Raw genomic sequence first — 17,102 nt, 5'->3', positions numbered from 1 at the left:
CTGTAACAAATACACACACACACACTTCAGTTCACTGTAACAAATACACACACACACTTTAGTTCACTGTAACAAATACACACACTTTAGTTCACTGTAACAAATACACACACTTTAGTTCACTGTAACAAATACACACACTTTAGTTCACTGTAACAAATACACACACTTTAGTTCACTGTAACAAATACACACACTTTAGTTCACTGTAACAAATACACACACCTTAGTTCACTGTAACAAATACACACACTTTAGTTCACTGTAACAAATACACACACTTTAGTTCACTGTAACAAATACACACACATTACTTCACTGTAACAAATACACACACATTACTTCACTGTAACAAATACACACACATTAGTTCACTGTAACAAATACACACACATTAGTTCACTGTAACAAATACACACACACTAGTTCACTGTAACAAATACACACTTTAGTTCACTGTAACAAATACACACTTTAATTCACTGTAACAAATACACACACATCAGTTCACTGTAACAAATACACACGTTAGTTCACTGTAACAAATACACACACATTAGTTCACTGTAACAATTACACACACATTAGTTCACTGTAACAAATACACACACATTAGTTCACTGTAACAATTACACACACATTAGTTCACTGTAACAAATACACACACATTAGTTCACTGTAACAAATACACACTTTAGTTCACTGTAACAAATACACACTTTAATTCACTGTAACAAATACACACACATCAGTTCACTGTAACAAATACACACTTTAATTCACTGTAACAAATACACACACATCAGTTCACTGTAACAAATACACACACATTAGTTCACTGTAACAAATGTGTGTGTGTAATAGGTGTGTGACTACCTGGTCCAGGTCATAAGAGCAGGAGTCTACTCTCTGTCTGAGGACATTCCATTTCTTCCCCCTGAACAGCCTCCACAGAGAGGACAGACCATATACTGTCATACAATACAGCCTGGAGAGAGAGGAGGAGGAGAGGGGAGAGAGAGAGAGGAGAGAGAGGAGGGGGGAGAGAGAGAGAGACAGACAGAGAGGGAGGGGAGAGAGAGATAGAGACAGAGGAGGAGGAGGAGGGGGAGAGAGGAGTAGAGAGAGGAGGAGGGAGAGAGAGGAGGGGAGAGAGAGAGACAGAGGAGGAGGGGAGGGGAGAGAGATAGAGAGAGAGAGACGAGGGGAGGGGAGAGAGAAAGGGGGAGGGGAGAGAGACGAGAGGGGAGGGAGAGAGAAGAGGGGAGGGGAGAGAGACGAGAGGGGAGAGAGAGAGAGGAGGGGGAGAGAGAGGAGGGGGAGAGAGAGAGAGGAGGGGGAGAGAGAGGAGGGGGAGAGAGAGGAGAGAGAGAGAGAGAGAGAGAGAGAGAGAGAGAGAGAGAGAGAGAGAGAGAGAGAGAGAAGGGAGATGAGAGATGGTGAGAGGAAAGGGAGGTAGGGGGAAGGGAGAGAGAGGGAAAGGAGCAGGAGGGGGAAGTGAGTGGAGGGGAGAGGGGGAGGGAGACGAAAGGGAAAGGAGGCAGAAGAGCAGGGCGGAGAGGGGATAGAGAGATGAGGGGGATGGAGAGATGGGGAGACGAAAGGGAAAGGAGGAGGAGGAGGGGGAAGAGCAGGGCGGAGAGGGGAGGGAGAGAGAAAGAAGGATGGAGAGAGAGAGGGAGGATGGAGGGTGAGAGAAGGAAGATATTTTTAGCCTTCATACACATTTAATAAGTCTGTAAATGACATGCTGAGAGCTCCTCACACATCCATTAGTAAAGGGAAAGAGGTAACACGTTACCATAATGTTCACAGGGCTGAGAGGTACAGAGCCTTCACAATGTATTCAGACCCCTTGACTCTTCCACATGTTGTTACATTACAGCCTTAAAAACATTTTTTCCCTCTCAATCTACACACAATATCCCATAAAAGTTTTTAAAATGTAAATATTTTCAGGGGGAGGTCCCCCGGACCCCCCTGCCAGATGGGGAACCCCATCTTTATACAGTCAGGAGCCAACGAATAGACCAACAGGTGTGACTGATGATTGAAGCAGGTGTTAAACATGGGCTTTGCGTCACAGAAAGCAGCAGTTGATTTACTCCATTGCCAACACTTTAAATCACATCAGTAGACCAATAACCTGAAGTATCATGACATCAGCTTTTATAACCTTCAATCTGTTTGTTTTTAAAAAAAAATCATATTTTGGACCAGAATAAGGCTCTACTACTTATTGTTCCTTGCAGTGAGGTACTCAACATCTTCATCGAATGTTTTCATAATTTACCTGAAGAGAATCGCTAAAAATCAGTAGTAGCCTACCAGTATGCACATTAGGGAGTAAATGAACAGCTCTCTCACGTTGCAATTCGGTATCGTTCACCTAAAATATCCGCTTGTTCGCATCACTAGGCTACACTGACGAGTCACCTTAGCGGTTTCCATCGCGACGGGTCTCATTACATCGTACGTCATCTTCACGGCGTTTTGCTCCGCTACTGAACTGACAAGTCAAGTGTAGTGTTTATAGCGCAAGATTGAGGAGAGCCTATCTCGTCAGGGATCGTATTTATTTTGGAAGAATATGACATTTTTTTTTTTTTAAACAGGATAAATATCAGTTTCAGCTGATAATAAACATGTTCTTCGACGAACTGAAGAGGACGCAAAAGTTTGAAAAAAGTCTGTCTTTCAACGGAACCTTCAACCGCAAGGGGGCGTTGCGTTTCCACTTCGATGAGCACGTCCCGATTGAAATTCGTGACATCCGGCGCAACGTAAGGCTTTAGGAAGAAGAAGATTCAAATATGTGGTCATTCTTACTCTCATGGCGTGTTCACCTGCCAAACTACACTGAAGACTCAATGTCTATATCCCAAATGGGACCCTATCCTCTCCGTAGTGCACCTCTTCTGACTAGAGCTCATAGGGTATTCCCTTTATAGTGCACTAAGGTCAAACGTGGTGCACTTTTGGGAGGCATCGTGACGGTGCTGGTCTCTTCTCACCTGGCTCCATAGACGTAGAAACAGTAGATATAGCAGGGTTAGTGACCGGTCTCTTCTCACCTGGCTCCATAGACATAGAAACAGTAGATATAGCAGGGTTAGTGACCGGTCTCTTCTCACCTGGCTCCATAGACATAGAAACAGTAGATATAGCAGGGTTAGTGACCGGTCTCTTCTCACCTGGCTCCATAGACGTAGAAACAGTAGATGTGGAAGGTGAGCAGGGCGGTGATGTCAGAGAGCAGGGAGAGGGCAAAGGTCAAGCCCAGGCAGGCAGACAGACCCACGTACCACAGAATCATCTCAACGAACGGAGACATCAGGTGAATGTAGCCTGCAGAGAGGAGGAGGAGGAGGGGCATGGGTGTGTGTGTGTGGAGGAGGGTCATGGGTGTGTGTGTGTGGAGGTGGGTCATGGGTGTGTGTGTCTGTGGAGGAGGGCCATGGGTGTGTGTGTGTGGAGGAGGGTCATGGGTGTGTGTGTGTGGAGGAGGGTCATGGGTGTGTGTGTGTGGAGGAGGGCCATGGGTGTGTGTGTGTGGAGGAGTGTCATGGGTGTGTGTGTGTGGAGGAGTGTCATGGGTGTGTGTGTGTGGAGGAGGGCCATGGGTGTTTGTGTGTGGAGGAGGGTCATGGGTGTGTGTGTGTGGAGGAGGGTCATGGGTGTGTGTGTGTGTGGAGGAGGGTCATGGGTGTTTGTGTGTGGAGGAGGGTCATGGGTGTGTGTGTGTGGAGGAGGGCCATGGGTGTGTGTGTGTGGAGGAGGGCATGGGTGTGTGTGTGTGGAGGAGGGTCATGGGTGTGTGTGTGTGGAGGAGGGCCATGGGTGTTTGTGTGTGGAGGAGGGTCATGGGTGTGTGTGTGTGGAGGAGGGCCATGGGTGTGTGTGTGTGTGGAGGAGGGTCATGGGTGTGTGTGTGTGGAGGAGGGCCATGGGTGTGTGTGTGTGGAGGAGGGTCATGGGTGTTTGTGTCTGTGGAGGAGGGTCATGGGTGTTTGTGTGTGTGGAGGAGGGCCATGGGTGTGTGTGTGTGGAGGAGGGTCATGGGTGTGTGTGTGTGTGGAGGAGGGCCATGGGTGTTTGTGTGTGGAGGAGGGCCATGGGTGTGTGTGTGTGGAGGAGGGCCATGGGTGTGTGTGTGTGGAGGAGGGCATGGGTGTGTGTGTGTGGAGGAGGGCCATGGGTGTGTGTGTGTGTGGAGGAGGGCCATGGGTGTTTGTGTCTGTGGAGGAGGGTCATGGGTGTGTGGGTGTGTGGAAGAGGGTCATGGGTGTTTGTGTCTGTGGAGGAGGGTCATGGGTGTGTGTGTGTGTGTGGAGGAGGGCCATGGGTGTTTGTGTCTGTGGAGGAGGGCCATGGGTGTGTGTGTGTGTGGAGGAGGGCCATGGGTGTTTGTGTCTGTGGAGGAGGGTCATGGGTGTGTGTGTGTGTGTGTGTGTGTGGAGGAGGGTCATGGGTGTGTGTGTGTGGAGGAGGGTCATGGGTGTTTGTGTCTGTGGAGGAGGGTCATGGGTGTGTGTGTGTGTGGAGGAGGGTCATGGGTGTTTGTGTCTGTGGAGGAGGGTCATGGGTGTGTGTGTGTGGAGGAGGGTCATGGGTGTGTGTGTGTGGAGGTGGGTCATGGGTGTGTGTGTGTGGAGGAGGGGCATGGGTGTTTGTGTCTGTGGAGGAGGGCCATGGGTGTGTGTGTGTGGAGGAGGGCCATTGGGTGTGTGTGTGTGTGTGTGGAGGAGGGTCATGGGTGTTTGTGTCTGTGGAGGAGGGTCATGGGTGTATGTGTGTGTGGAGGAGGGCCATGTGTGTGTGTGTGTGTGTGTGTGTGTGTGTGTGTGTGTGTGTGTGTGTGTGTGTGTGTGTGTGTGTGTGTGTGTGTGTGTGTGTGTGTGTAGGAGGGGCATGGGTGTGTGTGTGTGGAGGTGGGTCATGGGTGTGTGTGTGTGGAGGAGGGTCATGGGTGTTTGTGTCTGTGGAGGAGGGTCATGGGTGTGTGTGTGTGTGGAGGAGGGCCATGGGTGTGTGTGTGTGTGTGTGTGTATGGAGGAGGGTCATGGGTGTGTGTGTGTGGAGGTGGGTCATGGGTGTGTGTGTGTGGAGGAGGGTCATGGGTGTTTGTGTCTGTGGAGGAGGGTCATGGGTGTGTGTGTGTGTGTGGAGGAGGGCCATGGGTGTGTGTGTGTGTGTGTGTGTGTGTGTGTGTGGAGGAGGGTCATGGGTGTTTGTGTCTGTGGAGGAGGGTCATGGGTGTATGTGTGTGTGGAGGAGGGCCATGTGTGTGTGTGAGGTGTGTGTGTGTGTGTGTGTGTGTGTGTGTGTGTGTGTGTGTGTGTGTGTGTGTGTGTCTAAAAATCAGTGTGTGTGTGTGTGTGTGTGTGTGTGTGTGTGTGTGGAGGAGAGGGCATGGGTGTGTGTGTGGAGGAGGGCCATGGGTGTGTGTGTGTGTGTGTGTGTGGAGGAGGGTCATGGGTGTTTGTGTCTGTGGAGGAGGGTCATGGGTGTGTGTGTGTGTGTGTGTGTGTGGAGGAGGGTCATGGGTGTTTGTGTCTGTGGAGGAGGGCCATGGGTGTGTGTGTGTGTGTGTGTGGAGGAGGGCCATGGGTGTGTGTGTGTGTGGAGGAGGGTCATGGGTGTGTGTGTCTGTGGAGGAGGGCCATGGGTGTGTGTGTGTGGAGGAGGGTCATGGGTGTGTGTGTGTGGAGGTGGGTCATGGGTGTGTGTGTCTGTGGAGGAGGGCCATGGGTGTGTGTGTGTGGAGGAGGGTCATGGGTGTGTGTGTGTGGAGGAGGGTCATGGGTGTGTGTGTGTGGAGGAGGGCCATGGGTGTGTGTGTGTGGAGGAGGGCCATGGGTGTGTGTGTGTGGAGGAGGGCCATGGGTGTGTGTGTGTGGAGGAGGGCCATGGGTGTTTGTGTGTGGAGGAGGGTCATGGGTGTGTGTGTGGAGGAGGGTCATGGGTGTGTGTGTGTGTGGAGGAGGGTCATGGGTGTGTGTGTGTGGAGGAGGGTCATGGGTGTGTGTGTGTGGAGGAGGGCCATGGGTGTGTGTGTGTGGAGGAGGGCATGGGTGTGTGTGTGTGGAGGAGGGTCATGGGTGTGTGTGTGTGGAGGAGGGCCATGGGTGTTTGTGTGTGGAGGAGGGTCATGGGTGTGTGTGTGTGGAGGAGGGCCATGGGTGTGTGTGTGTGTGGAGGAGGGTCATGGGTGTGTGTGTGTGGAGGAGGGCCATGGGTGTGTGTGTGTGGAGGAGGGCCATGGGTGTGTGTGTGTGGAGGAGGGCATGGGTGTGTGTGTGTGGAGGAGGGCCATGGGTGTGTGTGTGTGTGGAGGAGGGCCATGGGTGTTTGTGTCTGTGGAGGAGGGTCATGGGTGTGTGGGTGTGTGGAAGAGGGTCATGGGTGTTTGTGTCTGTGGAGGAGGGTCATGGGTGTGTGTGTGTGTGGAGGAGGGCCATGGGTGTTTGTGTCTGTGGAGGAGGGCCATGGGTGTGTGTGTGTGTGGAGGAGGGCCATGGGTGTTTGTGTCTGTGGAGGAGGGTCATGGGTGTGTGTGTGTGTGTGTGTGGAGGAGGGTCATGGGTGTGTGTGTGTGGAGGAGGGTCATGGGTGTTTGTGTCTGTGGAGGAGGGTCATGGGTGTGTGTGTGTGTGGAGGAGGGTCATGGGTGTTTGTGTCTGTGGAGGAGGGTCATGGGTGTGTGTGTGTGGAGGAGGGTCATGGGTGTGTGTGTGTGGAGGTGGGTCATGGGTGTGTGTGTGTGGAGGAGGGGCATGGGTGTTTGTGTCTGTGGAGGAGGGCCATGGGTGTGTGTGTGTGGAGGAGGGCCATGGGTGTGTGTGTGTGGAGGAGGGCCATGGGTGTGTGTGTGTGTGGAGGAGGGTCATGGGTGTTTGTGTCTGTGGAGGAGGGTCATGGGTGTGTGTGTGTGTGGAGGAGGGCCATGTGTGTGTGTGTGTGTGTGTGTGTGTGTGTGTGTGTGTGTGTGTGTGTGTGTGTGTGTGTGTGTGTGTGTGTGTAGGAGGGGCATGGGTGTGTGTGTGTGTGTGTGTGTGTGTGTGTGGAGGAGGGCCATGGGTGTGTGTGTGTGTGTGTGTGTGTGTGTGGAGGAGGGTCATGGGTGTTTGTGTCTGTGGAGGAGGGTCATGGGTGTATGTGTGTGTGGAGGAGGGTGTGTGTGTGTGTGTGTGTGTGTGTGTGTGTGTGTGTGTGTGTGTGTGTGTGTGTGTGTGTGTGTGTGTGTGTAGGAGGGCATGTGTGTGTGTGTGTGTGTGTGTGTGTGTGTGTGTGTGTGTGTGTGTGTGGAGTGTGTGTGTGTGTGGTGTGTGTGTGTGTGGAGGAGGGGCATGGGTGTGTGTGTGGAGGAGGGCCATGGGTGTGTGTGTGTGTGTGTGTGTCTGTGGAGGAGGGTCATGGGTGTGTGTGTGTGTGTGTGTGGAGGAGGGTCATGGGTGTTTGTGTCTGTGGAGGAGGGCCATGGGTGTGTGTGTGTGTGTGTGTGGAGGAGGGCCATGGGTGTGTGTGTGTGTGTGTGTGTGTGTGTGTGTGTGTGTGTGTGTGTGTGTGTGTGTGTGTGTGTGTGTGTGTGTGTGTGTGTGTGTGTGTGTGTGTGTGTGTGTGTGGAGGAGGGGCATGGGTGTGTGTGTGTGTGTGTGTGTGTGTGGAGGAGGGGCATGGGTGTGTGTGTGTGTGTGTGTGGAGGAGGGGCATGGGTGTGTGTGTGTGTGGAGGAGGGGCATGGGTGTGTGTGTGTGTGTGTGTGTGGAGGAGGGGCATGGGTGTGTGTGTGTGTGTGTGACTCACTGATCCACAGGTGTATATGGTAGAGGAAGAATCGTCCTAACACCTGGTCTAGAGCCCGGTTCATCTTCAGACCAGCTGGAGCTCCCATCAGCCACTGCAACAGCTCCTCCAGCTCTTTAGCTACATGCTAACAACAAAACACACAACAATACATAGCTTAGCTACATGCTAACAACAAAACACAATACACAGCTTAGCTACATACTAACAACAACACACACAACAATACATAGCTTAGCTACATGCTTACAAATCACAGAACAACATTTAGTCTCACCTTATAATATATACACTATGGGCTGTATTTATAAAGTGTCTCAGAGAGCTGATCTAGGATCAGTTTAGCCTTTTAGATCATAATGAATCAGATTACATGGACAGGGGGACCTGATCCTAGATCATAATGAATCAGATTACATGGACAGGGGGACCTGATCCTAGATCATAATGAATCAGATTACATGGAGAGGAGGACCTGATCCTAGATCATAATGAACATGATTATAATGGGACCTGATCCTAGATCATAATGAATATGATTATAATGGACAGGAGGACCTGATCCTAGATCATAATGAATCAGATTACATGGACAGGGGGACCTGATCCTAGATCATAATGAATCAGATTACATGGAGAGGAGGACCTGATCCTAGATCATAATGAACATGATTATAATGGGACCTGATCCTAGATCATAATGAATATGATTATAATGGACAGGAGGGACCTGATCCTAGATCATAATGAATATGATTATAATGGACAGGAGGACCTGATCCTAGATCATAATGAACATGATTATAATGGACAGGAGGACCCGATCCTAGATCATAATGAATATGATTATAATGGACAGGAGGACCTGATCCTAGATCATAATGTATATGATTATAATGGACAGGAGGACCTGATCCTAGATCATAATGAACATGATTATAATGGAGAGGAGGACCTGATCCTAGATCATAATGAATATGATTATAATGGACAGGAGGGACCTGATCCTAGATCATAATGAATATGATTATAATGGACAGGGGGACCTGATCCTAGATCATAATGAATATGATTATAATGGACAGGAGGACATGATCCTAGATCATAATGTATATGATTATAATGGACAGGAGGACCTGATCCTAGATCATAATGAATATGATTATAATGGACAGGAGGACCTGATCCTAGATCATAATGAACATGATTATAATGGAGAGGAGGACCTGATCCTAGATCATAATGAACATGATTATAATGGGACCTGATCCTAGATCATAATGAACATGATTATAATGGGACCTGATCCTAGATCATAATGAACATGATTATAATGGAGAGGAGGACCTGATCCTAGATCATAATGAATATGATTATAATGGAGAGGAGGACCTGATCCTAGATCATAATGAATATGATTATAATGGAGAGGAGGACCTGATCCTAGATCATAATGAATATGATTTTAATGGACAGGAGGACCTGATCCTAGATCATAATGAACATGATTATAATGGGACCTGATCCTAGATCATAATGAACATGATTATAATGGAGAGGAGGACCAGATCCTAGATCATAATGAATATGATTTTAATGGACAGGAGGACCTGATCCTAGATCATAATGAACATGATTATAATGGGACCTGATCCTAGATCATAATGAACATGATTATAATGGAGAGGAGGACCAGATCCTAGATCATAATGTATATGATTATAATGGACAGGAGGACGTGGGGCCGTATGTATCAGCTCCCCTTGGTCCATGTTATCTTATTCCTTGTGATCTAAAAGGCAAAACTGATCCTAGATCAGCACACATACTCAGAGATAGATTATTTAGGGGGATGTCGAGGGAGATATTGAGGGGGTTATCGAGGGGATATCGAGGAGATATTGAGGGGGATATCAAGGGAGATATTGAGGGGGTTATTTAGGGGTAATTCTAGGGGGATATTGGGTTGGATATTGAGGGGGATATTGGGTTGGATATTGAGGGGGATATTGGGTTGGATATTGAGGGGGATATCGAGGGGGATATCGAGGGAGATATTGAGGGGTTATTGAGGGGTTATTGGGTTGGATATTGAGGGGGTTATTCTAGGGGGATATTGGGTTGGACATTGAGGGGGTTATTCTAGGGGGATATTGGGTTGGACATTGAAGGGGATATTGGGTTGGATATTGAGGGGGATATTCTAGGGGGTTATTCTAGGGGGATATTGAGGGGGATATTGAGGGGGATATTTCGTAGGGCAAAAACGACCCTGAACCTCTTGATAATGTGGCAACGTGATTTCATTTGAAGCTCATCGTCACCAATGTGAGTTTTACGGAGGTGGTAATGTAACTAGAGTCAACTGAGCGATACAGAAATAGTCACCTCTCGATACTGAACGTTGTTGAAGACATTTTTTATTTTAAATAAAATCTCTCTGACAGATTATAAATGAGGTTTAAATTGTTGTACATTGCTTTTGCACCGGGGAACTGTTGTCCATGATGTCTTACGTCAGCAGCAGGTACCAGTGTGTTGGCCAGTTTGCCTATACGGTTCTCTCTATACATCCACGACACCAGCAGCAGGCCCAGAGACACATCCACAAAGAACGACACAAAGATATTGGCTTTCCTGTGTGGCGAGAAAGAGAGAGAGTCACTCACTACTTTTGACTCGAGGTCAATAGGGCTCTGGTCAAATGCACTGCACTATACAGGGAATAGTGTGCGATTTGAGACGCAATGGGGTGAGTTAGATACCATCTTGTAGCCAGTCTGCCACGGGGCTGTGTGTGTGTGTGTGTGTGGTCTCTACCTCATGAAGTGGTTGTGTGCGGTGGCTCTGGTAGGAGAGCAGACTGTCTGAAGGTGTTCTGTTCTGTAGCTCAGCTGAACACACGTAGACAACTTACTGGATATGAACCTCATCGGGTGCACATTCAATATCCTGGGGAGACAGACAGGCACATTCAATATCCTGGGGAGACAGACAGGCACATTCAATATCCTGGGGAGACAGACAGACACATTCAATATCCTGGGGAGACAGACAGACACATTCAATATCCTGGGGAGACAGACAGACACATTCAATATCCTGGGGAGACAGACAGGCACATTCAATATCCTGGGGAGACAGACAGGCACATTCAATATCCTGGGGAGACAGACAGACACATTCAATATCCTGGGGGGACAGACAGACACATTCAATATCCTGGGGAGACAGACAGACACATTCAATATCCTGGGGAGACAGACAGACACATTCAATATCCTGGGGAGACAGACAGACACATTCAATATCCTGGGGAGACAGACAGACAGACACATTCAATATCCTGGGGAGACAGACAGACACATTCAATATCCTGGGAGACAGACAGACAGGCACATTCAATATCCTGGGGAGACAGACAGACAGGCACATTCAATATCCTGGGGAGACAGACAGACACATTCAATATCCTGGGGAGACAGACAGGCACATTCAATATCCTGGGAGACAGACAGACACATTCAATATCCTGGGGAGACAGACAGGCACATTCAATATCCTGGGGAGACAGACAGGCACATTCAATATCCTGGGGAGACAGACAGACAGACACATTCAATATCCTGGGGAGACAGACAGGCAGACACATTCAATATCCTGGGGAGACAGACAGACAGACAGACAGACACATTCAATATCCTGGGGAGACAGACAGACACATTCAATATCCTGGGGAGACAGACAGACAGACAGACACATTCAATATCCTGGGGAGACAGACAGACAGACACATTCAATATCCTGGGGAGACAGACAGGCACATTCAATATCCTGGGGAGACAGACAGACACATTCAATATCCTGGGGAGACAGACAGACACATTCAATATCCTGGGGAGACAGACAGACACATTCAATATCCTGGGGAGACAGACAGACACATTCAATATCCTGGGGAGACAGACAGACACATTCAATATCCTGGGGAGACAGACAGACACATTCAATATCCTGGGGAGACAGACAGACACATTCAATATCCTGGGGAGACAGACAGGCACATTCAATATCCTGGGGAGACAGACAGGCACATTCAATATCCTGGGGAGACAGACAGACAGACAGACAGACAGACAGACAGACAGACAGACAGACAGACAGACAGACAGACAGACAGACAGACAGACAGACAGACAGACAGACAGACTGGGTCAGTGTCTCTTGGCACACAAAGAGTTGCAACTGACGAACATACAGGGTCCACAGTGTTAGTATCCAGGTGGTTAGCAGACAGACAGGTACTGACACCCCCCCCCCCTACCTGCTACTACAGAGGCTGGTCCACAGTGTTAGCATCCAGGTGGTTAGCAGACAGACAGGTACTGATACACCCCTTACCTGCTACTACAGAGGCTGGTCCACAGTGTTAGTATCCAGGTGGTTAGCAGACAGACAGGTACTGACACACCCCTTACCTGCTACTACAGAGGCTGGTCCACAGTGTTAGTACTATAATGGAGCCCTCCCGTCCCTCCCCCTTACCTGCTACTACAGAGGCTGGTCCACAGTGTTAGCATCCAGGTGGTTAGCAGACAGACAGGTACTGACACACACCCCTTACCTGCTACTACAGAGGCTGGTCCACAGTGTTAGCATCCAGGTGGTTAGCAGACAGAGCGGTGTCGAGGCCTGTTTCATCAGTTCTACTATAATGGAGCCCTCCCGTCCCTCCCCCTTACCTGCTACTACAGAGGCTGGTCCACAGTGTTAGCATCCAGGTGGTTAGCAGACAGAGCGGTGTCGAGGCCTGTTTCATCAGTTCTACTATAATGGATCCCTCCCGTCCCTCTGATTGCCAGTGGGTCATCTTCACTGGACCGTCATCATACTTATCCAGGAAGAACAGCGGCTCACTCTGACACACTGTCCCAAACACCTGCAGCAGCAACAACAACAATTACAGACAACACCTGCAGCAGCAACAACAACAATTACAGACAACACCTGCAGCAGCAACAACAACAATTACAGACAACACCTGCAGCAGCAACAACAACAATTACAGACAACACCTGCAGCAGCAACAACAACAATTACAGACAACACCTGCAACAACAACAATTACAGACAACACCTGCAACAACAACAACAATTACAGACAACACCTGCAACAACAACAACAATTACAGACAACACCTGCAGCAGCAACAACAACAATTACAGACAACACCTGCAGCAGCATCAACAACAATTACAGACAACACCTGCAACAACAACAACAATTACAGACAACACCTGCAACAACAACAACAATTACAGACAACACCTGCAGCAGCATCAACAACAATTACAGACAACACCTGCAACAACAACAACAATTACAGACAACACCTGCAACAACAACAACAATTACAGACAACACCTGCAGCAGCATCAACAACAATTACAGACAACACCTGCAGCAGCAACAATTACAGACAACACCTGCAGCAGCATCAACAACAATTACAGACAACACCTGCAGCAGCAACAACAACAATTACAGACAACACCTGCAGCAGCAACAACAACAATTACAGACAACACCTGCAGCAGCAACAACAACAATTACAGACAACACCTGCAGCAGCATCAACAACAATTACAGACAACACCTGCAGCAGCATCAACAACAATTACAGACAACACCTGCAGCAGCAGACAACACCTGCAGCAGCATCAACAACAATTACAGACAACACCTGCAGCAGCAACAACAACAATTACAGACAACACCTGCAGCAGCAACAACAACAATTACAGACAACACCTGCAGCAGCAACAACAACAATTACAGACAACACCTGCAGCAGACAACACCTGCACAGCAACAATTACAGACAACACCTGCAGCAGCAACAATTACAGACAACACCTGCAGCAGCAGCAACAACAATTACAGACAACACCTGCAGCAGCAACAACAACAATTACAGACAACACCTGCAGCAGCAACAACAACAATTACAGACAACACCTGCAGCAGCAACAACAACAATTACAGACAACACCTGCAGCAGCAACAACAACAATTACAGACAACACCTGCAGCAGCAACAATTACAGACAACACCTGCAGCAGCAACAATTACAGACAACACCTGCAGCAGCATCAACAATTACAGACAACACCTACAGCAGCAACAACAACAATTACAGACAACACCTGCAGCAGCAACAACAACAATTACAGACAACACCTGCAGCAGCAACAACAACAATTACAGACAACACCTGCAGCAGCAACAACAACAATTACAGACAACACCTGCAGCAACAACAATTACAGACAACCCCTGCAGCAGCATCAACAACAATTACAGACAACACCTGCAGCAGCAACAACAACAATTACAGACAACACCTGCAGCAGCAACAACAACAATTACAGACAACACCTGCAGCAGCAACAACAACAACAATTACAGACAACACCTGCAGCAGCAACAACAACAACAATTACAGACAACACCTGCAGCAACAACAACAACAATTACAGACAACACCTGCAGCAGCAACAACAACAATTACAGACAACACCTGCAGCAGCAACAACAACAATTACAGACAACACCTGCAGCAGCAACAACAACAATTACAGACAACACCTGCAGCAGCAACAACAACAATTTGCAGCAGCAACAACAATTACAGACAACACCTGCAGCAGCAACAACAACAATTACAGACAACACCTGCAGCAGCATCAACAATTACAGACAACACCTACAGCAGCAACAACAACAATTACAGACAACACCTGCAGCAGCAACAACAACAATTACAGACAACACCTGCAGCAGCAACAACAACAATTACAGACAACACCTGCAGCAGCAACAACAACAATTACAGACAACACCTGCAGCAGCAACAACAACAATTACAGACAACACCTGCAGCAACAACAACAACAATTACAGACAACACCTGCAGCAGCAACAACAACAATTACAGACAACACCTGCAGCAGCAACAATTACAGACAACACCTGCAGCAGCAACAATTACAGACAACACCTGCAGCAGCAACAACAACAATTACAGACAACACCTGCAGCAGCAACAACAACAATTACAGACAACACCTGCAGCAGCAACAACAATTACAGACAACACCTGCAGCAGCAACAACAACAATTACAGACAACACCTGCAGCAGCAACAATTACAGACAACACCTGCAGCAGCAACAACAACAACAATTACAGACAACACCTGCAGCAGCAACAACAACAACAATTACAGACAACACCTGCAGCAACAACAACAACAATTACAGACAACACCTGCAGCAGCAACAACAACAATTACAGACAACACCTGCAGCAGCAACAACAACAATTACAGACAACACCTGCAGCAGCAACAACAACAATTACAGACAACACCTGCAGCAGCAACAACAACAATTACAGACAACACCTGCAGCAGCAACAACAACAATTACAGACAACACCTGCAGCAGCAACAACAATTACAGACAACACCTGCAGCAGCAACAACAACAATTACAGACAACACCTGCAGCAGCATCAACAATTACAGACAACACCTACAGCAGCAACAACAACAATTACAGACAACACCTGCAGCAGCAACAACAACAATTACAGACAACACCTGCAGCAGCAACAACAACAATTACAGACAACACCTGCAGCAGCAACAACAACAATTACAGACAACACCTGCAGCAGCAACAACAACAATTACAGACAACACCTGCAGCAACAACAACAACAATTACAGACAACACCTGCAGCAGCAACAACAACAATTACAGACAACACCTGCAGCAGCAACAATTACAGACAACACCTGCAGCAGCAACAACAACAATTACAGACAACACCTGCAGCAGCAACAACAACAATTACAGACAACACCTGCAGCAGCAACAACAACAATTACAGACAACACCTGCAGCAGCAACAACAATTACAGACAACACCTGCAGCAGCAACAACAACAATTACAGACAACACCTGCAGCAGCATCAACAATTACAGACAACACCTGCAGCAGCAACAACAACAATTACAGACAACACCTGCAGCAGCAACAACAACAATTACAGACAACACCTGCAGCAGCAACAACAACAATTACAGACAACACCTGCAGCAGCAACAACAACAATTACAGACAACACCTGCAGCAACAACAACAACAATTACAGACAACACCTGCAGCAGCAACAACAATTACAGACAACACCTGCAGAAGCAACAACAACAATTACAGACAACACCTGCAGCAGCAACAACAACAATTACAGACAACACCTGCAGCAGCAACAACAACAATTACAGACAACACCTGCAACAACAACAATTACAGACAACACCTGCAACAACAACAATTACAGACAACACCTGCAGCAGCAACAACAACAATTACAGACAACACCTGCAGCAGCAACAATTACAGACAACACCTGCAGCAGCAACAACAACAATTACAGACAACACCTGCAACAACAACAATTACAGACAACACCTGCAACAACAACAATTACAGACAACACCTGCAGCAGCAACAATTACAGACAACACCTGCAGCAACAACAATTACAGACAACACCTGCAGCAGCAACAACAACAATTACAGACAACACCTGCAGCAGCAACAATTACAGACAACACCTGCAGCAGCAACAACAATTACAGACAACACCTGCAACAACAACAATTACAGACAACACCTGCAGCAGCAACAACAACAATTACAGACAATACCAGCAGCAGCAACAACAAATTACAGACAATACCAGCAGCAGCAACAACAACAATTACAGACAACACCTGCAACAGCAACAACAATTACAGACACCACATATGTATAACAACAACAACAACAATTACAGACAACACATATGTACAAGAACAACAGACACCACATATGTACAACAACAACAGACACCACATATGTACAACAACAACAATTACAGACAACACATATGTATTACAACAACAGACAACACATATGTATAACAACAACAACAACAGACAACACATATGTATAACAACAACAACAGACAACACATATGTATAACAACAACAACAGACAACACATATGTATAACAACAACAACAGACAACACATATGTATAACAACAACAACAGACAACACATATGTATAACAACAACAACAACAGACAACACATATGTATAACAACAACAACAACAGACAACACATATGTATAACAACAACAACAACAGACAACACATATGTATAACAACAACAACAACA

At 47.6% G+C, this 17,102-nt stretch overlaps 1 protein-coding gene across 1 annotated transcript in view; it reads right to left on the bottom strand.

Annotated features, from left to right (window-relative positions):
* The window catches only part of LOC124018606 (phosphatidylinositol N-acetylglucosaminyltransferase subunit Q-like), a 32,068-nt gene that overhangs the window by 8,308 nt on the left and 6,658 nt on the right, over positions 1-17,102 (bottom strand). The window contains exons 6-11 of the mRNA XM_046333949.1: positions 12,549-12,745; positions 10,627-10,758; positions 10,323-10,443; positions 7,807-7,933; positions 3,195-3,348; positions 877-988 (exon numbers count right to left, since the gene is read on the bottom strand). Coding sequence (XP_046189905.1) covers positions 877-988; positions 3,195-3,348; positions 7,807-7,933; positions 10,323-10,443; positions 10,627-10,758; positions 12,549-12,745 — 843 coding nt within the window. The remainder of the gene's footprint in view (positions 1-876; positions 989-3,194; positions 3,349-7,806; positions 7,934-10,322; positions 10,444-10,626; positions 10,759-12,548; positions 12,746-17,102) is intronic.

Source organism: Oncorhynchus gorbuscha, unplaced genomic scaffold (assembly GCF_021184085.1).
Source record: "Oncorhynchus gorbuscha isolate QuinsamMale2020 ecotype Even-year unplaced genomic scaffold, OgorEven_v1.0 Un_scaffold_551, whole genome shotgun sequence".
Taxonomy (NCBI): domain Eukaryota; kingdom Metazoa; phylum Chordata; class Actinopteri; order Salmoniformes; family Salmonidae; genus Oncorhynchus; species Oncorhynchus gorbuscha.
The sequence above is the reverse complement of the archived record's forward strand: the minus strand, read 5'-3'. Positions and strand labels throughout refer to the sequence as shown.